At 38.3% G+C, this 27,565-nt stretch overlaps 2 protein-coding genes across 5 annotated transcripts in view; one reads left to right on the top strand and one right to left on the bottom strand.

Annotated features, from left to right (window-relative positions):
* Positions 1–16,066, bottom strand: part of SCLT1 (sodium channel and clathrin linker 1) — a 29,160-nt gene extending 13,094 nt beyond the window's left edge. For all 3 annotated transcript variants that reach the window (XM_064711566.1, XM_064711565.1, XM_064711567.1), the window contains exons 1-16: positions 15,938–16,066; positions 13,179–13,246; positions 12,484–12,536; positions 11,594–11,663; positions 10,734–10,789; positions 10,232–10,364; positions 9,431–9,553; positions 7,949–7,993; positions 6,582–6,652; positions 4,113–4,203; positions 3,860–3,951; positions 3,121–3,298; positions 2,111–2,209; positions 1,585–1,656; positions 867–941; positions 266–411 (exon numbers count right to left, since the gene is read on the bottom strand). In XM_064711566.1, coding sequence (XP_064567636.1) covers positions 266–411; positions 867–941; positions 1,585–1,656; positions 2,111–2,209; positions 3,121–3,298; positions 3,860–3,951; positions 4,113–4,203; positions 6,582–6,652; positions 7,949–7,993; positions 9,431–9,553; positions 10,232–10,364; positions 10,734–10,789; positions 11,594–11,663; positions 12,484–12,536; positions 13,179–13,232 — 1,358 coding nt within the window. In that variant the 5' untranslated portion in view covers positions 13,233–13,246; positions 15,938–16,066. The remainder of the gene's footprint in view (positions 1–265; positions 412–866; positions 942–1,584; positions 1,657–2,110; positions 2,210–3,120; positions 3,299–3,859; positions 3,952–4,112; positions 4,204–6,581; positions 6,653–7,948; positions 7,994–9,430; positions 9,554–10,231; positions 10,365–10,733; positions 10,790–11,593; positions 11,664–12,483; positions 12,537–13,178; positions 13,247–15,937) is intronic.
* A 237-nt stretch (positions 16,067–16,303) lies between these two features.
* C4H4orf33 (chromosome 4 C4orf33 homolog) lies at positions 16,304–23,334 on the top strand. 2 transcript variants are annotated; one of them, XM_064711569.1, is made up of 6 exons: positions 16,304–16,441; positions 17,218–17,415; positions 18,762–18,822; positions 19,044–19,095; positions 19,199–19,398; positions 20,993–23,334. In XM_064711569.1, the coding sequence occupies exons 2-6, from the start codon at positions 17,235–17,237 to the stop codon at positions 21,090–21,092; spliced, it is 594 nt and encodes a 197-aa protein (XP_064567639.1). In that variant the 5' UTR covers positions 16,304–16,441; positions 17,218–17,234; the 3' UTR covers positions 21,093–23,334. The 2 variants fall into 2 exon arrangements, with proteins under 2 accessions (XP_064567639.1, XP_064567638.1); XM_064711568.1 differs by having other exon boundaries at positions 16,379–16,662; positions 20,993–23,333.
* Positions 23,335–27,565: the final 4,231 nt, after the last annotated feature.

The raw sequence follows: 27,565 nt of genomic DNA, 5'->3' as shown, positions 1-27,565 counted from the left end.
AGCTGAAGAACTGAACAACTCCTGAACCAGAGAATGAAAGAAATAGACTGGGAGCTATCCACAAATCAGCAAAGAATGTTATCATGATGATGGAATTGATAAAATCAATCTTAGTTTCACAATTATGGTATCTTAATACTATGTCTGCTACTGAATGAAAGGATTTGACAAAGCCCTAACAACACACATTGAAAAGTTCAAATAGTCCAAGTGGTTTCCACTGCCTTCTCTTCTTACTTCTGTAAACTTCTGTAACATCACTTACTTCATTTCCAGCTGTTTCAGTTTATTTTGTGCCACCTGCAGACCCCGCTGCAGGTCATCCTTGGCAGCTTCTGCAAGTAAATACTTCTGATGCAGCTGCTGCAGCTTCCTGCTGTCAGACTCGTGCTCTCTGTGCTCCCTGTAAATCTGAAGGGCCAACTCACATGTCAGTTTACTCCTCATTGCATCCTCTTTTGCCATGATTTAAAATGAAACTGTATTTCTAACATTGTTGCTGCCACTTGAAAAAGAGGAAAGATTCCAATGATCTGATCAGACATTTATTTTGTATTCTGTCTATTGATCTTAACTGGAATATCCACCAGCATTCTTTTGGTTATGCTAAACATCTCTTTTACTTTTTACACTTTTCAAAGAACTTTCTTTTTCAGTTTGGTGTTGCTGCTTTAAAAGACATTCTGGATTTTTAAAAAAAAGAATGCAAACAACCTTAAAGTAAATACATGGAAATTTATAAGAACATTTACTCAAAAATAAAATAAGAAATTAAGGGAGAAATATATGAAAAATGGACAAAAATCTATGTATTTTTCCTTCTGTAAAGAGATCTTAAATGTGATGAAAAAGTACAATTGCCTTACCTTTTCAAGTTCTTCTTCCACTGCTCTCTTTTCTCTAATGGCTCGTTCAATTTGACTTTGTTTTTCTGCACATTCCTTTTCATAAAAGTAATTTTGAAATAAGATTTAATAAATCAAAAGAAAAACTCAAGAAGTGCTGAAGTCAAACATCACCCAGTGTAAATGCAGTTCTTGCTGCTGCCATGGATGCATTTGATTTTGTTTACCTGCTCATTAATTTCTCTATAGCATCACTCAATATACAGACCAAGACACATCAAATGAAACCTTTCAAAAATGAATTTAATGCATAAATAGGTGCATAAGCACTGAATTCTTCTGGTCACCTGCATAATTTATTACAAGTTGCTGGTCCATTCAGAAATAGGATGTCTGTGATCCACAGACTTTCTGTTAGGATACTTTCTCAGCTTTCATATCAGCTTTCCTTTCTACACATACAAGATAAGCATGGAAGGCTGAGTTCATCTCTCTGAAAGAAACAGGGATACTTCAGAAGTGCCATCCCATGGGAAATATTTTCTAGAGCACAGATCTCACTGTCAAAATGCCAGTGAATTCATCTCTGGAGACATGCAGGATGTAATGTGTACAGCAATAGAGGACTGTCCTACACAATTATGAGTAATTCTAGTGGAAGTATTTGATCAGCAAAAGTCTTAGTTAAAGTCTTAGAATGTTTTGCTACTGAAAATATTTTTATCACTCAACTCCATACCATCTGAAGAGCTGAAACTTCTTCTGTCAGCCGAGAAAGCTGCATGTTACATTGCTTCTTTGCTGTGTCCACCTGGGACCAAAACAGAACTCCAAAATTAGTCCCACTAACTTCTTTTCCATCTTGCTTTTTGACATATAGATGCAGTATGTAGGTGGTGCATGGATCTAAAGCATGGAAATGGCTGGGACAGCAATAACTGACAGCTCTTATGACATAAATGTTAGAAGAATGACTATTATCAATCCACACTACTTTAATTGAGGGTGTTTAGGAGACAAAAAAGCACAAATGAAGACACCACAAGTGCCATTCACATTTCACAGTGTCTCCATGCCAGTGTCTGCAGACACACCAACACTTTTGCTTCTTGTTTAGAACATGTCTGGACAATAAATGCTGAAGAGGATGGTGCTATCACCATGCTCTGATATTATCCAAACTCTTGTGAGAAAACTGCTTGTGATGACCATGCACCAGAGGAAAACCAAAAAATCTTCCCATCTTTCTGAACATCATAACTTACTTCCTTTCTAATTCTTGCAGCAGTATTTTCTGCAAGTTGAGACATTTCTTCCTGCAGTTTTTTGATCTCTTCTTCCTTTTGTTTCTCCCCAAAGAGTGCCTAAAAGAAAAATAACAAAATGAAAAAGCACTGATATTTCAGTGTGATACTAAGAGCACCAAGAGAAAAACACACATGGCTCAAAAAACATTTTCTTTTCCCTTTTACTTTTTACACTGAGGCTCAGTAACACTGACACTGAAAACATGTGGCACTAAATGCACATTCTTGTAAATCAGAACCACACAAAGAGTTAGTGTCAGTAGATGCCTTTTTCCATTGGGACTTGGAGATTTTGGCTGAGCATGGAATTATACAGAAGAAAGCACAAGAACCCAGAGCAAAATTTCCACCTCAGCCTCCTGCAGAGCAAGGAGAAAACAATTTGAAACATAAAGTGTTAACATATATGTATATTAATGTGCATGTTTTTTAATCTGTTCATTAACTGAACATGATTTTTTTTTCTTATGTTCATTGAATTTTCTTCCCAGTTTGAAAAATTCAAGATGCTTAAGCCAGAGGAGTAAATTAAGAATTGTCTGCTTGGTTTTGGCTCCTTGAGCCTTGTTTTCATATCAATATTTTTGGCACAAACGGTTTTCTATGATAGTTTAACCACACATTGTATACAAAAGTTTCTTTTAAGGCCCTCCAATGTCTAGATTTCTTTGTTGATGACTCTGTACTTTCCTTGTTTCCTATGTCTTGTCCTTAACAGTTATAAATTCATAACAGAACCTTCCTTTTTTTCCCCGACACCAGTAAGAAACTCTGAACTCTTGACAAAAAGTTTGGAAGATTCATATTTAGGTACAGTGTTATCACTTAGATGACCTTGATCCAGGCACTCAACACATGAGTGATGAGTGGTCACATCCCAGTTTGCTCTCTGTGCATGACTAATTTTAATGAAAGCAGCTAGCTTGTGTATTCTAAATACCCTAATTTCTAGGAAACACCTGACTTACCTGACTTTTTTGCAGGTTAGCTTCTTCCAAGAGCTGTATGCAATCTTGGACTTTGGCAACAGCATCATATGTCTCACTTTCTAGACTGGCAGACTTGGCCTGAAGCTCTGTGATCTGTTCCTCCAGGGCTACTTTTTCTGCTCTCAGCTGTTCAGCATCTTGAACAGCCACACACAATCTACAAGATAGCAGAAATTTAACAATGTGACACTGATCCATTCCAACTGAGCTATTAGTAAGTATCTATTCATAAATTGCCCAAATTGCATTGTTTTCTGCTTGTTTTTGGACAGAGTGTTTTGAGTTTGATGATCAATCAAGTCCTAGAAAGAAACAGAATTATAGGAGTTAACTCAGCTGTCTAATCTCAGAAGATCCTTTGAAGTATCCCAGTGATATCCTGGGATACATCACTGAAAATGTTCTATATTAAACCAGAACAGAACAGCCCCAGAAGAAATAAAGTTTTCCTCTGTGGAGGAAACCAAATAATTGGATGTGGGCAATGAAGTTGCAGTTTTAGAGAAAGAAAGCCACTGGTAATTTTACAATTCTCATTGTTTAATTATGATTGTCAGTATTGGCAGGCATGAGAAGGGACAAGAGGACCTCAGAGGGATCATCAGAAACATCTTTGTCACTTCCTAAATGTTAATGCAAGGACAGACAACCCCTCTATTTTGTAGGGTATAAATTTTTGCATGTATCCTGTCAGTAACACACAAGGAGCTCTCTTTACCTTCTTTCCAGCTGTTTTATGTTGGACTGCATTTGCTGCAAGCGTTTGTCAGATGCTGTTTCTCTCTCCTGGGCAGACATCCTGTCTTCTTCCTGGAAAGAATGAAAGTATTATCCAGTCCTGGTCTGAGCTGAACAAAGTAAAGATATAATCACATAAAACAAGCTAGATAACAACTTGCAGTTCACTTAACATCAGCATTCAGAAAAAGACTGCCCACTCAGTTGCAACAGAAATTCCTTTCTTAGAATACCTTTCTCTCCAGTTGGCTCTGAAGCTTCTCTTTCAATGCCATCATTTCTTCAAGCTTAGCATTTGCTGCCTGCCCATCTATTTTGGCTTGCCTGTATACAAAAAAAACCATTTTTAATAGAGGGGGAAAAAATGACTCAATTAAAACTTTGTCACAATACTTGGGAAGAGCAGAAAAATTCCACAATACTGTTCTCACAGGGCAAAAGAGGTTTTCCTCCTTCTCCCTATGTGGCACAGAGAGAAAGGAAAACCAAACTCCAAAAGTCCTGTGGGAATTACTTCACAGATTTTAAGGAAGGAGTATGCATTGGTTAAAGAAGGACTAGGAAATCAAAAACTTCAAGTGATTCAATAACTTAGGTATAATTAGTCACAGATATCTTACAGAGAAGTCTTTTGCAGAATTACATTTCACTTTTTAAAGCAACAGGACTAATTAAAACAATCATTATGCACTTTTGAAGAATTCAGCTGATGTGCTGAAGGAGATGAGGGGAAAAATCCCCAGGAATAGTTGGTGAATCATGTTAATGACTAGTGGCTCTTCATCCTCAGTAGAAAAGTCTGCTGGAAAAAGCAACCCTGCCACTCCTGTGACTTGGGAACAGAAAGACACACACAGCCTTCACCTGGGGTGTAACCCAATTATTCAGGCTGCAGATTAGGCTAAATTTAAAAACCAATGACTGACTCTATCATAAAGGTAAAAGTGAGCAAACCTGTCTTAGATTAGCTCATGCAAACTGCAGCACCAATGGTCATGAAAGAAGCTGGGAAATAACAATCAACTTCAACCAAATATTTCTTGTAGAAATACTGATTTTGAATTCAGGGCATACAAGTCAAGAGTACTGTACCTACATGAAAATCTTAAGCAAAACATACAATCCAAGCAATTTTACCCAATTAATTGGATAAGTTATTTTAGGGTTACAGTTTCTTTAAGATGCAAAAACTACAATAAAAACGTTATTCCTAAACACATGGTCTTCAGTGTGGGCCCAAAACTCTGACCTTAGTCCATCTGAAACAATGCATCTTTCTCCTACAAGAAGTACTGGAAATTCAGGAGGACATTAAATTGCCTCCTACAAAATATTTTAGAAGTGTTGTAAAGCAAAATATAAACTCAAAAGGCAGTGTAAGAAGGGAAAAATAAGAGAAACATAAAAAGGTCATAAATATTAGAACACCTGAAGTATTAACAATGCATTTTAAACAACCAAGTTCAGGGTTAGGTAAAATTCAGAGGTCTGCATTTTACAGGCAACAAATTGATTCTAAAGATACAGCTTTTATTCGTTATTGTACACTATATCTTTGACCTAATTTTGGCAAGTTATCTCTGTTTAGGAGCTTTAAGATTTTGAAATGCAGATCCATGCCCCAGCTCTGCCAAGTTTCTTAATTTGTGTGTTTTATCCAGGTCATACAAAGCTAATTTAAACCTCAATTCTCTGACACACAAGTTGGTTTTTTTAAATCTACTTTTGCTTTCCTGACTTAGTGCTCTATTCCCATAAATCATGTAAAACTATGGAAAACATGCCAAAGGATTAGAATTGTCTGCACCATATGTTATATAATCCATGCAGATTACATCTTCATGTTATAGAAGCAGCTGGTGAAAATATTCCAGACTTCCTGGAGAAATACTGCAGCAATTTCTAGGGTCAGACAGAGCTGCTGCCATTAAGTTTGGGAGTAAAAAACTGGTTTTAGGGGTGCAAGGACTTCAGGCTGATCTGAGAGGAAGGTGAGCATGTATCAGTGTCTGTAACTAGAGATGGATAATGACTGAATTGCTTATTTTACTCTCAGTTCATAAATCCACCGTTGAATGAAATAAAATTTTAATTTGACATCAACCATCACCAGCTGAAAGAGAGAAGAGACACAGTAAACTGGCATTGAATAGACTTGAGCTGTAAACACGAATAATTATGAAATTTTGTCACAGATATTATTTCTCCTTTCTCTTGATATACTTCAGGAATGTAATTAACACTTCTTTTACCTTTAACTTCCACAGAACCTAAGGTTTAGAGCTCTTTATTGATAAGAAGTGAAAGCAAATTTTATTAAAAAAAAACTTGGAAGCTTGTTTGAACATACAAATTTCAGCACTGTAATGAACAACCACGCAACTGGCTTTTGAGCAAACTGTATTCTAATGAAAGCCTTTCTTCAGAATTAGTTGTGATGTGATACTGACAATTTTCCTTTTAAATCAGAGGTCAAATGTTGACTGTTTCAGGGAAAAGCTGGACCAAACAACACTAACTGGAAATATGTTACCATATATAACACTGATGATGTCTGGCAAACTTCAGAAACAGCTACTGAAGCCATTTTAACTGTGAGGGTGGAATTAGCTTGCAGTACAAACAAGGCCCATGGCACAGCAGCAGGTCAGGAAAAGCTCCAGAAAGGTGTTCATTATTTTTTTAATCTGCCTGCTTTATACCTCAGCTGTTTTCGTAGTTGCTCTAGTTCCACATCTTGTTCTGTCACAGTTTTCAGAAACTGCTGATTGGTCTGCAAAATAAAGAGAGATTTGTAATATGTTCACTATAGCATTGAAAATGTTACACGTGCCTTACACTGATACAGTAATGATGGCCACAATGGCAGGCAGCACTCAAAATGCACAATATTCTCCTTTTCTCCCCTCTCACCTATTCACTGCTAATGTTCTTCTTGCTTTTTTAACTATTGCTAAGAATTGTTTTCAGGCACTTGCTACTTCTGAAATATCTGAGTGCTAACACTTCGTTTCAAGACCACCACAGAGTACTTAAAGTAAAAACCTCATCTTGCCCAGATCTATTATTTTGGTTTCACTAAAACCAACAAAATATCAGATGAAATGAACTCAGATAATCAATGAGGTCTTTCTGCAAATTTCTGCAGTTTACTTCAGTTTTGACTAGCCTAAGTATTTTAACATCAGCAGTGAACACTCTTGCCTCAATACTGAATCTCATTTCCAGAGCATGAATAAATATGCTGAACAATTCCAACCTGAGCACATCTAGGAAACACAGCTGTTTTACCACAATAAAAAATGTCACTAATTAACATGTCTCTCACTTCCTCTTTTCCAGTTTGTTAGTTCAAAAAAAGGGCTTCATGCTTTATCCCATGACATCTTTATGCCTTTGGTAGCAGATGGTGCCAAATGTTTTTGGGATAATGCAAACAAATGGATTGTCTTTATCTTAAATATTGTCTTAACTCTTTTCTCTGATGTGAGAAAAAAAGATTTCAGCGATAAAAACAAGATTAGACTGTTAGAGTAGGTTAGGAGTCTTTTTGCCAGTATTCAAAACAAACACTCAAAAAAAATCATACAGGAATCAAAAACAAACTGCCCAGTCAAAAACCTCACCCCTTCTTTCACCTCAATTTTTCAACAAAAAACTACTGGAGAGATTCTATTAGAACTGCTTGTCAATTTTGGAAGGCCTAAGCTAAAACTTATTCACTAAGAAGTCTCACAGTGTAAGGATGTGGATAAAGCACTGGAAGGTTATTAGAGCTCAGCAAAATGTGCAGAAAGGTGACAAAGACACTGAAGACAGCAGAACCAAAACAGCAATGGATAAAAATGTGCCAGACAGAGCATTTGCAAGAGGGCATAATTGAAAGAAATGTTTCTTTATGAAGACATGTGTGAAGCACACTAGCCACATGCTGTAATTCTGAGTGAAGTCTGCAAATTTGAGTGGCACCAGGTATGTGTGAAGGCCTTTTTGCTTGGGTTCTGTACTTTGAGGGTCTATTAGGAAAATAAAGAAATTACTAATTCACTGTGCAGAAGGTTTTACTCACCACGTGCAGTTGGCGAGTCAGCTGCTGAATGCTACTCAGCTGATCCTAAAAAGAGAATTCAGAGTTTCTTATCATTATTACAGTCAGAAAAAGTGAATAATTAGAAAGCTTCACTGTCACCTGAAAACATTATAAAAAACCCCTATACATGTAGCAGGAAATTCAGTGTGTTTTCATAGATTTCAGCTAGATTGGCTTCATACCCCATGAAATTAGATTTCCTACTGAATTATCTATCTCATTTTTCTTGGGTCACAAACTGCCTCCCTCCAAACCTCACATGCACTGAAGGGACGCATGAACAGTGCTTTTAAAGAGTCATACAGACTGTGGTGCTGTCCAAGCATTTTTGCTAAGCAAAGTAACAGACATGCACCCACTAATTAAAAAATGCCTGTTATGAACATTTTAATTTGTTCTTTGCCATACAGTCCTTATGATGTCCCCTCTCCTCCTTGCCTTCTGTCAACTCCAATTTTACTTGATCTTACCTACCTCTGACAGCTGTTTGCTGCTCCTTCATTGAAAGCTAAACCTAAAATAAAAGTTTATTTAACTGGAGAGCTGTTTTCTCTGGGAGATGTTTAAGAATAAAAGGCTGTTTAGCCTCGTTCTTGTCAAGGTGGAATTACAATGCGCCAAAAATTTAGTTACTAATAAGAAATGGAATCTGGAAGCCCTACAACAGCTACCAATGGCTCTCTATACTCTGCTGTGTATGTTATTAGTAACTGAAAATGCAACACAAAAAATAATTAATAGAAGAAACAGGAGCAGAAATTTGGAAATACACAAAGATCAGAGTCCTCTTAACTACTCCTTGAAATAATTATGAAATTTGACAGAGTACAACAGCTGCACAGACACTTACCCTTTTTCTCAGAAAGGATCACACTACCAAGGTGAACTTAATACCACAAATAACCAAAAATTAGTAAAAAAATATTTCTGAGGTGAACTGTAGCTGTGCCCACAAGTGAAGTGTTTTTGAAAATAGAGAGGAAATATGAAAAGAATTTGTACATTCTCTCCTAGGAATACATGTAGCAAAGTACATAAAAGTTTCTATTAGTTCTTCACACACACTGAGCATCTTTACACAGCTCATCAGAGCAGAACAACTTTTCTAAGAATTTCCTGAAAGGCCTTCTGCAGACTCAGCAGAAGAGAAACAGGCTGCTAAACACAAGCTAGCATTAGACAAAGATTAGTGAACTTAATTTTTTCACCTGTTTACTTCTTTAATGAATAACAGCAAGAAATGGTGACTGCTTTTCCAGCTATTCAAAGGAGAACAGATACAGAGAGACTTTCCCCTCAGAACTCAGAAATCTTAAGCAACTCTTCCAGATGTTCCACCATCCTGAAGATTTCCGACCGTGCAATTCAAACACAGGATTATTTATGTGCGCGTGCACATTTTGTGTACACACATATATGTACATGAAAAAGAAAAAAAGAACCAAAAGAAATGAGAATTACACTCTGCTTTTTCCTCTCAGCTATGAGAAGGTGTGTTCTGGTCAGGCGCTCCTGGTACTGCTGCTGAAGCCGGTCGTGCTCCTGGGACAGCGTCTGCCAGCGCTCCACTGCCCGCTCTCTCTCCTAATTTACAGAAAAAGATTCTGTCACAGCACCTTTGTCTTCATCTGGCATTGGCTAAAAACACAGGTCTTAACTTCTGCTGTGAAGAAATGCCATTACTATGCTTTTCTCTGCACATATTATTTTAAAATTTAAATTCAAGTGCAGAAAAACAGATGCTTGGAAGTTGAAATTCCACTTCCGGTTGCCTTTTTTTTGAAGAGTTCAAACTTTCACAGGTCTTTAAGGTAGGCCTGCAGTATAGACACTATTCAAATACCAAAATTCAATTGATATATTGTAATAAACTGAACAAAATTCACTTGTACTTTTACACTTAGATACTATTTTCTACATCCCACGCTTCCCTCCTCATATCTCATTACAATAGTTTTGATTAAAATGACAAGTTGCTACAAAAAGCTTGAATTGAACAAAATATTTCATGGAGTTGCTGATCATGAATTTGACATACAGATGAAGTCAACTAGGCAAAATTAATGACACAAATTAATATTAAAAATTATTTTATGAATCTAGGAAAGAAGTTTCTTCAATCTTTGAGCTCAAGAGGGGCTCAAAACAGCCTCAAGGAACTGTGCCCAAATGATTTCTGAATCAAAAAATAAAACAGCCTCCCCTCATCTGCCAAGGCACAACAAGAGAAATAAAACAATATAAATGTTTCATCTCACACACTTGCTTTGCCACACGTAGCTCCTCTTGGAGGGTTCTCACTGTGCCTTCATCTGCAGGAATATCAGTTTCCAGATGCACAAAAGGAAGAGCCTGCAGTTGCTTCTCAAGAGGCTCTTTCAACTCTGCATGCAGCCTGAAATTCAAAGAACTAAGTTCAGCAAGGTATTTCTTTAAAAGGGATTTTTTTAACAACTGAAATATACTGTGCCTTCCACCTGTACATTTTACTTCCTTCCAAGTCAAATTTAAATATATTCAATAATGTTCTATAAACAAAATGGACAGTTTGAGATAGTGTCACATCTAGGTCTTTTAGTGACATGGTAACATCTCCTCTACCTGGTGCTGTAATCTGTATTAGCACTTCAAAACTCTAATGTTAGGCTCCTGAATTTACTAAGTAGAAGATTTCAAAGATATCAAGGTCCTAGGAAAAAAAAAGCTTTTAATGTTTAGAAATCACGAGACACAGTAGCAGCAACATGGCAGTGCAATTATTTACCTTTCATTTTCCTTGGTGACTTCTTCCAATTTTTTCTTCATCCCACCCATTTGTGCCTGATACAAAGACATTCAAGAGTTAGCAGTCGTTTAAGTACCACAAACTCTGGTAACACTGTCAATTCTGTATTTCTGACTGACATTGTAAAAGATGGACAATTTAATCCAGCACAACACAGGAAATGAAAGTCAATTGCTTTTTAAGGCAAGTCACAGGATGCCACTTGAATTTCATGGCTGCCAAGTCCTGTTACACCTCAGAATTTATTAGTTATTACAGACATTAAACTTAACCTTTTGAAAGTCTTATGGCTCTTACAGATTGATTTTTAATTAACTCAAGTTTTTAGGGGTAGAGTGGATAACTCATCTTTTATGCTGCAAGCATTTGATGAAAGTTTAGCAATTCACTGAGGAGAAACTGCAGTTATATGGACCAAACTGGCTGTTTTGTTTGCTAGTGCAAGGAAGCCATGGTGCTTCTGTTGCCTCCTGAAACTGATCAAGCTGCAAGACTATTTGCAAAATCCTCACGATGGACAGATCAAAACAATTAAATGCATTAAACCAAAAGCAGTGTGGAACTTCTGCATGAAGATCACAAGCAAAAATTGCTTTCTGTGTACCATAAGTTTCAATATCACTTATATTTTCAGTCATGCGAAAGGAAGATGGATCCCACCTCAACCCCCAGGATGACACTGTTGCAATTTGGACAATCTCCCAACTTTTCACAGCTCTCCATTCATCCCCTTGAGGCAGCCTGCAGTCCAGCAGCTTTGTGAAGCATGACAACAAGGAGTGCCCACATATTCACTAAAAGGAGAAATTTCCAGTCTGAAATGTAGGGAATGCCCATACCTGATAAAGCTGCAGCTGCTCTCTCATTTCCTCCACCTGTTTTCCATACTCTGTGATGAGAGCTGACAAGCTAAGAAGTTGAAAAATATGATCAGAATAAGTTTTGGAAATGCTGCACTGCTCTGATAATTAACTAGTTTTAAAGAATTTTTAATCTAGAGGCCAGAACAGAGCAGTCACTTGTCTTGAGTTTCAGAATCAAATGAACAAATTTAATCACTACTTTTAAATAATTATTATTAACAGCAAGGGTTCTAGATAGCAGAAATAGAACATATAATGGGATATTATAAATGACCATTAATAAAATATTAATATTTCATTGAGTCACACAGAATCCCAAATATTAAAAGACTAGACTACAATGCAGAACACTGTAGTTCTACTTCTATACATTCTCCCTCCTAATATTTTCATAACTGCTAGCAGTTCTCTGAAAATTCTGTATTAAAAGCTAAGAAGAAAAGCTAGGTTATTTTTGTAAGAGGAAATTACAGTGATCATGAAACCATTTACTGATAGACAACTGTTAATTGAAGAGTGTCAAAAAAACATTTTTAAAAACATCCCCCAATCTCAACAGACAGCAGTTACCTGTGGTAGCTAGATCTGTGCAGTCTTACCAGAACTTTTGTTTATTCTCTCAAATCTTGGACTAGAAATCCCTTCATTCATCTCTCATCCTTTATTTTACAGCTTGTGGCAGTAAAGTCAGTAATTTCATTTACTGAATAAACACAATACCACCTAAAAAGAACTTTTACAGTAACACCTGTACAGACACATGTATACAGGACCTAGTTCACCTGGATATTTACACTCCTGTGAGCACATGACAATTTCCTTCAACTACACTGCAGCATTCCCATTTATCCCTTGCAATCAGTTACCTTTGGTCCATCATCCTGGATCCTGATGTGCCATCACCACCAAGGGCATGCTCCTGTAATGCAGTAATAATTTAATCATTAGTAATTGCACATAAATGTTTGTGTTCTTAAACTTTCATATGAAACCCAAAACTGTCTGTACTGTAATTTGTACACAATATGCCACAGAATTACTTTCAGGTTTATGTTCAAAAACCCTTGAGTGCTGTCCCAATATGAAAAAATAATTTTTTTTTTCCTGGACATGCTTTGATTTCAAGCATAATTACATCTGAGGGAAAAGCAACTCAATCTTAAAAGAACAATCATGAGTTTGTGTAAGAGCTTGGTTCATTTCCGTGCATCTCAGCATCAGGAAAGCCCTGAAGCCAGAGCTTCTGCACAAGCTTTCAGACAGGCTTAGGGTACCCAGCATAAAAGGCAACCTCAACATGAGGCCAATCTCTTAGAAAAGTGAAGTAGTGTACAGAATTACAAATCAAGTGCTCTTTCAGGGATAAAACTTTCAGAAATGCACCAAAAAAATACCACAATCCATTGTTAGGGCAGTTTTTTCTGCTGTTGCTCTGTTGTATGAAGGACCCAAAACAGGGCCAAACAACCCTGAAGTGAGCTGTGCTCCATATTTGGAAAGTTGTTTATCACAAAACACAATCAAAAAAATTTTTACTACTTCCTTGCCTGAGTTCACATACCTGCTCAGCAGTAATGCCCAGAATCTCACTGGTTTCACAGTGTCCAAGTGCCATTTTTAGCCTCTGATCTGAAAAACACCACATTTGAGAATCATGGCTATAACACAGGCCTCCATCTAAATAAATGGGACTGGCAGTCAGAAATATGTTTAACAATATAATGCTTCAAGGGCAAAAAAAAAAGTTTCTAAAATTCTTCTATTTAGCACAACTGTTTAAAAAATACTTTAAAAAAACCTACAGGAACTGTAATAATAGTAATAATAATAATAATGGATTCCATTCCTGTTATATTCAGTTTTCTTTAAGAATTATTTTTTGCTCTGTTTTGTAAGAATCTGAGTAACACTTTCGTAACTGGAATGGGTAACAAAGAAGGAAAAACAGGTTGGGAATGCAATGGCTGTATTTTGATTTAAACAACTTCTTGCCTATTTTTCTTGCTACGCATCCCATGGTTCTTTTACTAGTTCTAAACTTCTAAAGGAGGATATAGGAAAAAACCAGTGGGCATAGAAAGGAGATAACAGCAAAGGAATGCAAGGAAAGACAAGGGGAATGTTGCTGCCCTTGCAAGCTACAGGTGCAAAAAGGGATAGATTTTAAACACTTATAGAAATTCACTTCCAACAGTAAAGCATTAAATACATTCTGAAAAAAGTTCAGCATGTGCCACAAAAGAATGGAATGGAATGGAATGGAATGGAATGGAATGGAGGATTATTATTTGTAGGTCTGGCTATTAATATTTCAAAAAGAATTCAGGTAAAATTCAACCTTCTTTACAGCTACATATTTAACATGACAAATACTCTACAACATTTAGTATATTACTGGTTAGAGAATCTCATTTCAGATGCATTACACACATTCAGTGTTTTACAACTCTGATTTTACATTTGTGAAGAAAGAGAAACATTAATCCATGCATCAGGCTCAGAGTAGGCCTGAAATAACTTAGGGGCTCAGCTGGCATTGAAGGCAACTTCAAATCTTGTCCTGTGAAAATGTATAAATATATTAATATATTTATATTAATAATATAAATATATTAAAAAAACTGTGACCTGCTGCTGCTGTGCTGCAAGTTTTCCTGCAGCACTCCTTGGGGACAGGGACATTCCTTGGGACAAAGCACCTACCCCATCTCCAACTCCCAGGAATATAACTCAGCAGATGCAAATTTGTTTGGCCAGTTCTTTTGTTGGTAACTCAGATGTACTCTGATAAAGTCATATTAAATCCATCAAGTAACTCATGATTAAAAATACCAATTTTAATCTGTAAAGCAAATTTCATGAATAATTGGCAAGAGAGCTTTCTGAAGTGTAGGAAATGCCAATCACTTGTTTTTAAAACTTTAGAACTTTGATAATAATAAAATGGTTATAAAAATAGCAATATAATTAGGAGTAATAATAATTTGGATAATTGTGATTAGAACAATATGAGACAATAAGAACCAAGAGGTACAGATGGTCTGAGTACTTTTTTCTGGGCAAGATAAGCCTGAAAAAGGGCACACATTAACAGAGGATTAACCCTTAAAAACAATAACCTGTTGTTTATAAAACATATTTATACACCTCATCCATGATATATAAATTCCATTCAAACACAGAATTCTGTCTGGGCAGTGTCACTTTCTTCCTCTTAATCCTGAGAGTGTCTTCAGAGCTGAGCAAGGCAGGAAGAAGTTTGTTTCTTCTGATAATGGAGCAATAAATAAATTTTCTCTGAAAGATTTAGGTGTCCTCTGGCTGCTATCTTGGTGCAAGTACCTCAATCCTTTCTTAAAAAAAATCCTCACATATACAGTTTCTATTTTAACATTATATTATAACCTAAACCACTACTTAAAAAAATTAATGCAGCATAACTTTCTAACACAACACTTATAACTTTCATTTTCACATTTGCAAAAAGCCAATCATAAAACGTGAATTTTTCACACTGTGGTTTCATTACTGTCAAAAATGCATATTTTGATTGGCTTTGCTCAAATATTAAAATGAATATTAAATGTGTTGTGTTAGAGAGTTATGCTGTATTAATTTTTTTAAGTAGTGTGTTAAATATAATTGTAGGTTGTAACAAAATGTTAAAATAGAAACTATGCTATGTAGGATGCTTTTTTAAAAGAAAGGACTCGCAGTAAGACAGCAGCCACAGGACACCTGAATCTTTCAGAGAAAAAGAATTTATTGCTCTCTTATCAGAAGAAGCGAACTTTTTCCTGCCTCGAAGGCGCTGTTAGGATTCAGAGGAAGAAGTTGACAATGACCAGACAGAATCCTGTGTTTGAATGGAATTTATCCATCATGCATGAGGTGCATGAATATGCAATAGGTTGTAGTTTTTAAGAGTTAATACTTTGTTAACGTGGATCATTTTTTGGGCTTATTTTGCCCAGAAAGAGGTACCCGGACGTCCGTAACTCTTTGATTCTATTGTCTCATATTGTCCTAATTCAAATTGTCAAAATTATTATTACCCTAATTGTATCACTATTTTTATAACCATTTTACTACTACTAAAATTTCAAAATTTTTTTAAAAAGCAAGTGATTGGCGTTTTTCACAATTACCAAAGAGCCATTCCTACAAAAACACGTGCTTTTGGCCATCACCTCATTAGCCGCTTTAATTGCTGCCGTTTCGCTAACTAAAAGCACTTCCCTCACTGCGAAACCTACGGAACGCAAACCTTCAAAACCTTCACGCTGGCAGCGAATTTAAACCCTCATTGCCCGCACTCACCCGGCCGCGCCTCGCTCCCGGCTTTCCCCGAGAAAACTCCACGGAGCCCCGGGGGGAAAAGGCCGCTTGTCCGGCTGGAGAGGAGGGAAGGAAACCCAGAGCTGTGCCGGAGGAGGGAAAGAAAACCCAGAGCAGTGCCAGGGAAGGGAAAGAAGACCCAGAGCGGTACCGGAGGAGGAAAAGAAAACCCAGAGCTGTGCCGGAGGAGGGAAGGAGGCTGGAGCTCGCTGGCGCTGAGGGCGGGACGCGCTCCCCTCAGCCGCCGGGGCCGCGGGGCGGGGGCAGCGGGCAGAGCCGCCCCTCCGCTCCTCCCAGAGCCCGCTCGGGAAGGAGGCAGCCCCGGTAGCAGCGGAGCCACAGCCGCTCCAGGGCCCCGCGGAGCAGCCTCACAACCGCCGAGGGCCGGGGCAGGCCCGGCCTCTCCCTCCGGGCCGGCAGCGCCGCCCCCGTCACGTGGGAAGCGGCCATGGCGGGGCCCTGGGGCCGGGTGGGAGGAACGCCTCGGTAAACTCTGCTTAGGGGGTTCTCTGCTCGCTGTGGGTTAAAGATTGGGTTTTAAACTTCCCTTCGCCGGTTAAAGCTCCCTTCGGCGCTTAAATTTCCCTTCGGGAAGAAAATCGGGCTGTGGCCGGAGCAGCAGAGCTCTGCCCGCCGGGGGCTGTGGGCAGGCGGGAGCGGCCGCTGCTCCAGGGGAACCGGCGGCAGGAGGAGAGGACACAGCCCAGGTTGGACTTTAGGAGTAATTTCTTTATAAAAATAGTGATTCGGCTTTGGAACGAGCCGCACACTGTCCCTGGAGGTGTTTAAGGAAAGGCTGGTTGGCAATGACTGCAAATGAAAGCTCTAGCTAGTTGTTTCATTTCCTTGTGTCTCAAACATTAAAAGTTTTCCTCTCAGTCTGTTTTTCTGATGTTAGGAAATCCTCTAAATTCATGTAGTGGAGGCCGTTTTGTTTTATGTCCTCTTGTTTAATATTTCTGGTGGTTTTGGAAGGTATTTATTTAGATGTATGTGTGAAAAGCCTTAAGCTTTACGAGATGTCAGTATAATTTGTAACCCTGCAGGTATAAACGCAATGAGAAACGGCATTTATGTAACTATGTTGTTACAGCTAGGTAACATTGTTAGGTTTTTTGTTACAGAGCTAGTTTGTTTCAGTTCTGATGTTTACAAACGCGATTTGGTAATTGACCAAAATGTGTGTTTGTTTTTTTTCCTGGGCAGCCAAAGGGCAATTCATGGAATCTGAGATCTTCTTTGACAGAATTTTCCTTTTCCAGTTGTGTAGTACCCGAAGATGGAATTTCTCATTAAGCACACCTGGGATGGTTTGCCTGTGAGCCACGAGCCGGTTTCAATTGGGCTGAGGCCGGATAATGCGGGATTGCTGATGGAAATTCGGGCTCCTTTCTTTAACGACCCTCCAGCACCTCCCGGAGAGCCAGGGAAACCTTTTGGTGGGCTCTGGGACTATGAGGGTAAGTGCAACTCTTCTGCAAATATATCTGATTTCTGTAGACACTGATCTTCCTCTGTATTTCATATGCCTGTCTTTTTTTAAGTGACTTCTCAATCTGTGAGAATTCTTTTTTTTTTTTTTTTTTCAAAACAACCCCAAAACTGGAGTTCAGTAATCTGTGTTGATTTCAATGATTTTGAAGTTGACTTCCTGATCCTGTCAATAGTATATGCACTCAAACTTAGGTTTTGGGTTACTGAAGCAACTTGTGAACTATCAGAGGCTTGATATATTTGAGTATCAAAATAATTTTGTGGTTTATATATATAGATTTAAATGCCCTTGTGGAAGGAGAAGTGAAATCCTAAAGATGGATTCGAGTTCTGCTTTAAAAAGTGAAGTGTTTTAATAATTTTTCCAGAGTTCCTTAGAGGAATAAGAAGGTGTGAAACACAGAAATTACACCTCATGAAATGCAGTTCAAATTGTACCTAAATGAAATAGGGAAAACTCTCATGGTAGTGCTGGGTGTTTTCTCCTTTCCTGTCCATACTGTCACTATTACCCATTGCTTTCAGTAATGCAAGAATTTAATATTTCTAGCAGTTCCTTACATCCTGATTATTGAGCTATTCTGATTCAAGCTCTACTAAAATTCTCTTTGGTGTTATTATAATAAATATGCTTAAGTAAAAATAAATAAAGATATCAGTCATATCATAATTCAGTCTGAAGTTTTCTAATAATGCCATTGCTGTCAGAAGCACTGTTGTAATTTTACATGAGAAACACCTTTGTAGTTCTATTTTGTGTTCCTGAAATGTGATTCCAGTGTCATATGCAGCTTCCAAGTACACCTGGAACAGTAATCCTCTATCCAAAATATCCCTCTACAGGGAAAAACCATTGAAGAGCTAAGTGCTTTCTTATTATTTTGGAGATTTAACAGTTTTAGTTACAGGGTGTGTGCCCTGCTCTGAATGTGTGAGTCTATTTCCCCGTCTATTTCCCATCTATTTCCTTTCCCTGCTGCATCAAGCTAAGCGTTTTCAAAACTGGAATTTGTAAAGCTAATCAAGTCAGTGCAGCACTTTATAAAGCTCTTTGTGATCACAGCAATTGAAGATGAGAGCTCCTGAAGCTGGAATTGTGGCACAGCATTTTGAATATTTGGTTTGTAGCTACTGTGTACGTGTCAGTAGTGAGTCAGGCTCTGGCATGGCCCAGTCAAAACCTATGAAAGCTGAGTTGTATTAATGGGATATGAAGATTTCAAAGATTTCAGGATGTTACAGAATAGTTAATATAAAACACTGACACCTTGTTTGCTTTTTTAAAATTTTTTGTTTGATTTGTTTTTTTCAGTTGTAGAAGCATTCTTTCTGAGTGACAGAAGTGAGCAGTATTTGGAAGTTGAGCTTTGTCCGTAAGTGCAGCACTGATAAAATCCCAAAAGTTAACTTGGGATTTTATTAATTTTTTTTTTTTTTACACTTGCAGTTCTGATGCTTGTGAGACACATGTATGGTATGAGGGGGACTAGACACAGAAACTGGCTCAGTATGGGGAATGTACAGATTTGTGGTGCTATAATGCACTAATAACTTGACATAATTTTAGGAATACTGTGCTCTGATTCTTTGACAGCCATGGGCAGTACTTACTGCTGCTGCTTTCTGGCAGAAGAAAAGCATGGAAAGTAAGTGCTCAAGTACATTCATAATGACTTTTATTTAATTACTTCCTCATCAAAAGATAGTCAATACCTCTTATTTAATTTTTTTTTTCTCCTCCTTTAACAGGAACAACTTCCTTTGGAGTTTGAGGTGACCAGAATGGAAACCAGATGGGAGGGTAAAGCTCTTCTCCCTTGGAGTTATTTCCCACCATGCACTGACAAGTTCAATGCATTTGCAATTCATGGCTCGGGAGAGGAGAGAAAATATGAAGCACTTTACCCTGTGCCTCCACACCAAGTGCAGGAAGGACAGGAACCAGATTTGTAAGCATAAAATGAACTCTTCTGTAAAAGGGTTGCACTATTGTGGGAATACTTGAAAAAGCTGATCTGGCTTTTGGATTGAATGCCCTCAATATTATTATACTGCTCAGCTCTGGGCCCACTGGTGCTGTACTTTATATAAAGCACTGTAGTTAGTGCTTGGTTCCCATGATTCCATGATAGGTGCATAGAAAATGGCACATTCAGTACCATTGGCATCTGCTTTTTTCACCTTTCTCATCTAAATCATGGGTAGGTTGTTGTCCGGTTTTCGGCTGTTTGGATGGCCTGGAAAGGCCCGGGGTGGCCTTGGGGCAGCCCGCGCTTCAAAGCACGAGAAGAGGCTTCAAATCTTGTCTCGGTGTTTATTAATTGCTTATCTAAAAGATTTTCTCTCGGCCCAACAGAGGTCTGCTCAGCAGCCAGCCATGAGCACACTCCCCTGCCCTCCGGGCGGTCACCTATCTTTATACCCAAATTTACGTGTACAATATTTATCATTTTTCCCCAATACCTTTTATTCTTATTGTCCGGTGCACTTTTAGTAATGACCAATCCCAAAGTGCCACCATCACCACAGAAGATGGAGGAGAAGAAGAAGAAGAAGAACAGGACACGCCCCAATTCCTCCATCTTACTTCTCTAAACCCCCCTGTACAGAAATCCTAAACCCTGTGTCTCACTCTCTAACTAACTTATCTCTTCACCATTCACCCCGGTGAAGTCCTCCTATCCTCATACAGGTGTCGTCTCCTGTGTAGGATCAAAGTCCAGCCACCAGACACTTCTGGCAACATTCCAGGACTCCCGAGCCCCCCAAGGGTGGTCTTGGTGACTCGGCACCTCAGTCCTGAGGTGCTGAGATCCCACAGGTTGTTCTACTTTTCCTTCTTGACTTCAGCTCCTCCTGAAGTGCTGTTTTAGTGATAATTTCACCAGATACATTTCCAGTAAATCTCTTCTGCTCCTCCCCTGCTGCTCTAAAAGCTTTCACCTCTAGAGATGGTTCCATGTTCTGGAAAAAATTCCAAAGGCAGACTAAACAAAACAAAAAATTAAAGGATAGCCCATATCAATAGAAAAACCAGCAAATTTGGATTTTTAAATTGTGCTTTGAGCCTGTTTATTTTCTTTGCCTATGAGGCTGAGATGATCTGGTAAAACCTGTTACTCCTGAGCATTTTGTACAAATGAACCAGCTCTAGAGGGCACACTATAGCTCTTAAAAAACTTGTCAGACAACATAAGTGATGGTAGGATAAATATTAGATAAATTACCCTTTATTTAAGAAAAAATAAGCTTCTGCAACTGTATATTAAAAAAAATCTGAGCTATTGTTAATGAAGCATATCAGTTTTCAGTGACAAATGGAATTTTTTATTTTATTACACTGGAGAATGGCTGTAATATCTTCTAAGAAGGAATTCTTTCTATATTGACCCTTTCAAAAAACCCCTTGTCTTTTTCAGATGTTGGTAGCAGATGAAATTGTGTGAAGAGACTGTTCCTTGCTGATTTCATTACTCTGTTTGTCTTTGCTCTTACAGATAACTACAAAAGTTAGGATTTTGTTTATTTCTCTTTTGTTTGCAGTCATCGTTTGGAGTTTTTCAAAGACTTGAACCTGAAAGAACTAACAGGAGAAGACTGGAAGCAGCCTGAATCAGATATATGGAAATCTCTCACTAAATGAATGGATTGAGGCATAAATTTTTGTAGTGTTGGAGTTGGCTGGAGCTGTGTGGAAACAACTCCCTCCTTCTGAGCAGAGGTTGTAGGTACCAGATTAGCAAGGCTTTCCTTGGCACCAAAATCATGGATCAGTCTGAAAATCAGCTGCAAAGCTTGTGGAGTTGTGGATTCTCAATGTATGAATGGCTTGGACTTTTTAATCCGTGCAAGAGATGAACCTGCTGCTGCCAGTGCAGGAAGAAAAATGTGCTGAAATTGCAGCTGTGCTTTTGTGAGAGCTCTGAAGTCTGACAAGGCCAATACCTGGATTGAATTTTTTTGGTTTATTCTAGTTGCTGTATTTTAATTTTGTTGACTGCTGAAGGAGATCCTTATGTGCCTAGATTTTTTGCTTACAATCAGGAGGAAATAAAAATGGATTTTGGAGGCTCAGTACTTGGCCTGCCAGAGGGATAACACTGCCCTTTCCCATATGTTCCTGTGCGTGAAGTTTTGCCTTGCTTAATGCCAAAGGGGAAACTTATTCTGTCCCACAGACCTCTCTGTGGAGTGCCTGATGGTGTTTAGGGGCAGAGGATAGATTTACAAAAGGTTTTATGTATTTCAGGTGAAGTTTTTGGGACAAATCATGCTCAGTAAAATCTTTTGGTATAGTTGTGTGCATGCAAAAGCAGGTTTTTTTTCCTAAGGCTTGTCATATCACTTCAAGAATTTATCTCAGTTGTCTGAGAATTTTTTTTTGGCATTCCCCTGAAGGCTGGAGATACTCTGGGTGTACATTTTCTGTGTATGGGCATGAGTCATTTTAACAATATTGAATATGAGGTGGCAACATCTAATCTGTGAACCGTCACCAGATTTACAAATCATATGTTCCTTTTTTTTGGTCTGGCTTAGCAGCTGCTGCTTGATTGTGCCTGCTGATTTAATAAAGACATTTTGATGGTCCCATTTTTCTCTGCTGCCTTTCAGCTTCACTCTAGCTGTAAGTTCTGCCTGAGAAGAAGGTGGGAACATCTGACCTTTGTGAACATCTCAGTGTGGTTGATATCTGAGATAAGCTCTGAACTAACATGCTTTGTTTAGCTCTAGATTCCCTCTTTGTACTTTCAGTTTTATAGAACTGTGCTTTCAAATTAGAAGATATTAGATTTTTGTTGGTTTTTTTTTTTCCTGTGGCAGACTTTGGCATGTCAGTGCACTCAGCCATCCAATTTGCTCTGTTTCAATTAGACAGTATAGGTTCCTTGCTGTAAAGTGCCATCTGTTGAAAATTGTAAGTATTGTACAATCAGTTGTTTGGCTTCTTTTCTACCTTCTATCCATGTACAGTTTTCTAAAGGATGACATCAGTCTGAAATAATGAATAATTCAATAGACATTGATTAAAGTATCATCTAGACATTGATGCCTCAAAGCTGCTTTAAAAATTTTAGTCAAAACCAAAATGTCATTTGGCAAAACTTTTAGACTTTGTCAAAAAACTGTGTGGAAAAGTTCAAAATGGGTGTACTGCTTTTCTCACAAAGGTTGTTTTCCTCTGAGGAATGATACTTTGTATGTAAAAGATAGTAAATAAAATTTTTATTTCTCTTGTTTATTCCTACTTCAAACTGCTTTGGATTTGACTTCGTATGTAAATGATGAACTTGGAGGGAAACTGATTATTTTCCCCAAATAAGTAATTTAAAGTAAAACCATCTTCCTTGTAGTATGAAATGCAAGTGCTAGGTGCTCCAGAAAGTGGAAATTATGTTTGCAGTCCCAAAGACCTTGTTCTTTTTGCTTCTTGCCACTAGGTGGGAGAAGAAGGTTGTCTAAACTGTGCCTTGGTGCTGCCAGCCTAGTCACCCTCACAAATCCATTCCTTCTTGCTGTATCCTTGCTTTAGAAAAAGGATATTTCAGTCAAACTGATGGTGCTTTATTGGAGACATTTTTGTTGCAAGAAACCCTTGTCATCTGTGCAGTTACAGTTTTAATGTTTGCTTTCCTGCAGGGCTATTTTCAAAAATAATTGAGACAAAACCAATGGAAGATAAATTCCACGAGGTGTCAGTCCATCTGTAGTATAAAAGTAGTTGTTCGGTGTTCAAATGATTTGTGTTATTCAGGATTTAATTTTTATTTGCAAATGTCATGAATAGTCTCTGGCAAACTTTCCAAAAAGGCTGTTTTGAATTCTGAAGGATTTTATTTCATTTAATAGAGGCTGTTTTGTGAGAGGTGGTGCACCCCTTCAAGGGTGAGGCTTCAGTGGTTCAAACAACCTGCAGTGAAACAACATGAAGACTGTGGCTTAAGAGGGATAGAAAATTTGTTTTCTTCAATACAAAAATGTAAAACAAAAAGTAAAAAATGTAAAAACAAAATTATGTATAGAAAACTTGAATGATAACGTTACTGGTAGAAGTGATTTGTACCTTTAACACAAAGCTGGAGCAACTTCAGCTTCTAAGATTTCTTGTAGTGATCCTGCACGTTGAGGTTTTTTTGGATGCTAAAGCCCTTAACAGGAGTACAATTTTGCTCATGTCTTTGAAAACTTTAAAATATTTTTTTCTGGTATGCCAGGTCAGATATTAGAGATAGGAAGCTCTAATTTCATTCAGGACCATATATTTTTTGCTTGCTGTAGTTAATACAGCTCCTGCATTATCTGTTCCAGTTATTAGATACATGAATGAGTTGATATTTGTACTGGCCAGCACCATGATGATAAATTACTGCTGAATGGGATGTTAAGTACTGTGTTGCTTGCAGTTCCTTTCTTCAAGGTGGTTTTGTGCCTCTGAAAGGCACAGCCCAGAATGTTTTGTGTTTTAATTTCTGACCATGTAAAAATCCTTTGGAAATGTGAATGGCACAGTGCATAATTTGCTGCACATGAAGTTTAAAGCAATTTTTCCCTGGTACCAGGGCAATCTCTAAAGTGGAATTCATCGCATTTAATTATGGTACTTGTAGAATAATGATGCTGAAATTTGATAGTTAACCTGCATTTATTTAGTTGGTGATTCCTTTCTCTTTTTCTTTTGCTGAGTGCTTTGGTTTACTACAGTGTCTCTGAGCAGTGCTTCAGCAAAAGTACAGGGAGGTGTGTTAAGCCTGATTTATTCACACAGGTTGTATAAACAGCTGTGTAAAAACATGTAAACAGCCTCAGTGAGATCAATACAACACTCATCATAAACTGTATTGCAGTTAGGCCTTTTCCCATCTACCTGTCTGTCTGCTGAAATTAGTATTGTCAGGAGAATTCTGTTCTGTTCAAGCTTGTTTTCATTATTCTGTTCCTAACCAAGTAAAAGCCTTGGCTGCAGGGGGTCTGTGGGAGGCTTTCCAGTGATGGATCAGGAGGCACTGTTTGTGTCTGCACTGGCTGTGAACATACCAAAATATTTTCCTGTTTCATTTTCAGCAATTATGCTGTAGACTCTCCCAAAGTGTGTGTGTAAATACGGTCTGCCAGTTCTGTAGTGTATTTGCAAATACAAATGTATTTTTAAATGTGGTAGACCAGAGCTATTAAAATAGCTGAGGTAAACATTACTCAAGTAAAATTAAATTACCACGTCCTTTCTGCTGTTTTAAAACCAGCCCAGCCAGACTAGTCCAGTGGCTTTCTTGGAAAATGGAACGGATTCTAGTGGGGGAGACAAAAGTAGTTTTCAGATGTTACCTTTTTATAATACAGAAATTCCCTCTGTAGAACACATTTGTTGCCAATTTAATCTTGCCTTTCATTTCATGAGGTATTTCTCTTGAACTCAGCCTCTGCAGGCAATGAAATTTATATCTTGGTGCCACTAGTAGCTGTCATAAAATTATTCATCTCTAATTCTAGGCAATGTAATTGGTTCACTTCTTACTGCTGAATTTGCTTCTTTCAGCAAATGAAACTGTTTGGAAACTGGTACTTTCTCTGTGCTTTATAGCTTATACAAGCCATGGCATTTATATTTAATAGTGTCTGGCACTTTAAAGAACTGGTTCTTGTTTTAAAATTGCATATTAGTTTCCTAAATGTTAACAGGGTAGGCTGTAACCTCTTATGCCACGTATCTGCTTTAAGCCTTTTTAATTTCAGCAAAATATTTAGTGGCTTCAGAGGGAGGGTAGTTCATGATGTCAGAAGACACAACTGTGGTCTTGTAGCTCCTTAAATTCCTGTGACTTCTGGAATGAAATGTTGGGACTTGGTGAGAGGTCCACATTGTCAGGAGTCTTTTTGTAATTTCTGTGAAGCAGCTTTTCAGAAGAGCACAGCTTGAGAGGTGAACTCTCTGCAGAATCTGCTGGGAGCAGGAATTCCGCCCTGGCAGGCAGAATTGCCAGGGTTTGACTTTGTCAGTGGGAAGTGCTCTTTGTGCCTGGCAGGGGCAGGCTGTGGGATGGGGAATGCCCTTTGATTGGGAGCTCAGGCTGGGAGCAGAGCAAGGTGATATTTCCCTTTACACTGCTGCCACTGTGTGCCTGAGAAGGTTCTGTGGACTCAGTGGGAGGCTGACTGGGAAAGGTACATGGCAGAAAGATGAAGGGATGGGTTTAAAGTATATAAAATCAGATTAAAGAAATCCTCTCAGCATAAATTTGAATTTGGGAGAGTGATAAGATAAGCATGTGCTCTCTTCCTTACTCTTTTTTAGGCATCTACCTATGTAAAAAGGTTACTGTGCTGGAAGGATTGTTGGCTGGAAATATTGCAGCTACTCTTGTAGCTGGAAACCCAAGTGAAGGAATTGTTGTGTGATTCCCTGCAGTGGTTTCTCATTACTTACAAGCTATACTAGAGCTGTGTGCTAGTAGCTGGGGGCAAAGCAGAGTTCCTTGCTGATGTTCTCAAAACTGTCTTGCTGAGCCAAGCTAGTGAGAAGTGGAAGCAGAAAGCTGCCAGAATTCAGGGAATTGGGAAGCTCAGACTTTGCTGTTGTGGGCTAAATGGAAACCATAAATGAAGAGAGAATGCGAAATCTCCACATGTCTTGCTGGTAACAGATTCATTCTCTTCATGCTCTCTATGGGGTGGAATGAGAGTACAGCATAAATCAGAGAATTGTTAAGGCTGGAAAAGACCTCTGAGATTGAGTCCAGCTCTTAAACTAACCCTGCCATGCTCATCACTATCCCATGTCCCATAATCACATTTTTTTGAATGCTTCCAGGGACTGTGGACAGCCTGTTCCAGTTTCTTGAAATGGGCAGCCAGTTGTGGTTCCTGTGTGATCACCCTCTCAGTGAAGTTCACATGATACATGTTGTTCAGTGGAGTGTAGGATCATACAGTCATAGGCTAGAAATCAAATATAAAATGTGTAAGGCTGCAGAGTACTTGCTCACCTCTGAACTCTTGAGTAGGTGATGCCACAATGCCTTTCTGTGCTCCTTTATATTCTTGGATGGATCCCTTCTATCACCTCTGCAGGCTCTTTTGTGCTGAAGACAACAGGTGAAGTGCTACCAGCCTGTATATCACAAATCACTGTTCAAACTAACATTAATCATATTTCCTTATACTCTTAAATAGGTCTAACTGTCTTGTTTGTATTTTGAAATTGTTGATAAAACCTGTGTACAAAGCAAGCGTCAAGCCTTCCTTTAAGGGACCTCATGCATCAAGCTCTGTCAGATTATTGTTAATATTGTTCTTTGAGTAGGAAGTGGGGACTATATTTTATCTGTTCAGATATTGTTGATGAGATGGTCATTAGAGAAGTCTTTGGCATGAAAAATTGTTTTGGATTTATAGTGCAGCCTGCTGCCTAAAAGGAGACATCTTTATCTTGCCAGTGCCTTTGGCTTGACATGTGCTCACAGTAGAATTTTTCAAGTCACAAAGTCAGTCTTTAAAGACAAGGGGAATTTTTCTGTATACTGGAATCCTTCAGACTTGAGTCCATTTCCACATGCTGCACCTCTGAAGTGTCAAGACTTATTGAGATTTAACATTTAGGATTGGAAAAGAATGTCTGAGCTAATGAGAAGGGGATTTTTTTTTCCTTTTATTTCTGCACCTGTTTAGGTATAATAGAGAAGTAAATGGATTGCTTTCCATACCAGTTAGTCTGTCTATTTGATGCTTGTGTGAGGCCCTCCAGATTAATTAGCAGGTTTAGTAAATGATACAGGAAAGACTGATCACATTCTGCATGTGTTAGCTTGAGTGTGCCAAGATTTTGCTTTCACCCTCCTGAGTCTACAATGCCTGAAGTGCTTCAAATCCTGATGGCTTTGCTTATAAGATGTGCAATTTATCTGTTAAAATGAGGGTTATTGCACAGATTCTGTATCACCTGCACTGACTGACTGCTTTGTGCTCACTGTAATGTGATATGCAGAGTAAATAACCTCTCTGGTTATTAACACCTTCTCCCTCTACATATATATATAATACATCTATAGATATTTACATATGTATAGATGTATTCTGAAAGTCCTCTGTAATTTTCAACAATGTCTGTTGTTTTTTCTGATG

The sequence above is a fragment of the Zonotrichia leucophrys genome, chromosome 4, assembly GCF_028769735.1.
Source record: "Zonotrichia leucophrys gambelii isolate GWCS_2022_RI chromosome 4, RI_Zleu_2.0, whole genome shotgun sequence".
In the NCBI taxonomy this organism is placed as follows: Eukaryota; Metazoa; Chordata; class Aves; order Passeriformes; family Passerellidae; genus Zonotrichia; species Zonotrichia leucophrys.
Note: the sequence above shows the minus strand (reverse complement) of the source record. Positions and strands in the feature narration are given on the sequence as shown.

Bases quoted from the DNA above. Each gene is read 5' to 3' on its own strand.
- C4H4orf33 (XM_064711569.1), top strand. From the start codon at position 17,235: ATGGAATTTCTCATTAAGCACACCTGGGATGGTTTGCCTGTGAGCCAC. The intron at 18,823-19,043 runs GTAAGTGCAGCA...ATTCTTTGACAG, and splicing joins TTGGAAGTTGAGCTTTGTCC to CCATGGGCAGTACTTACTGC. The intron at 19,399-20,992 runs GTAAGCATAAAA...TTTTGTTTGCAG, and splicing joins GAAGGACAGGAACCAGATTT to TCATCGTTTGGAGTTTTTCA.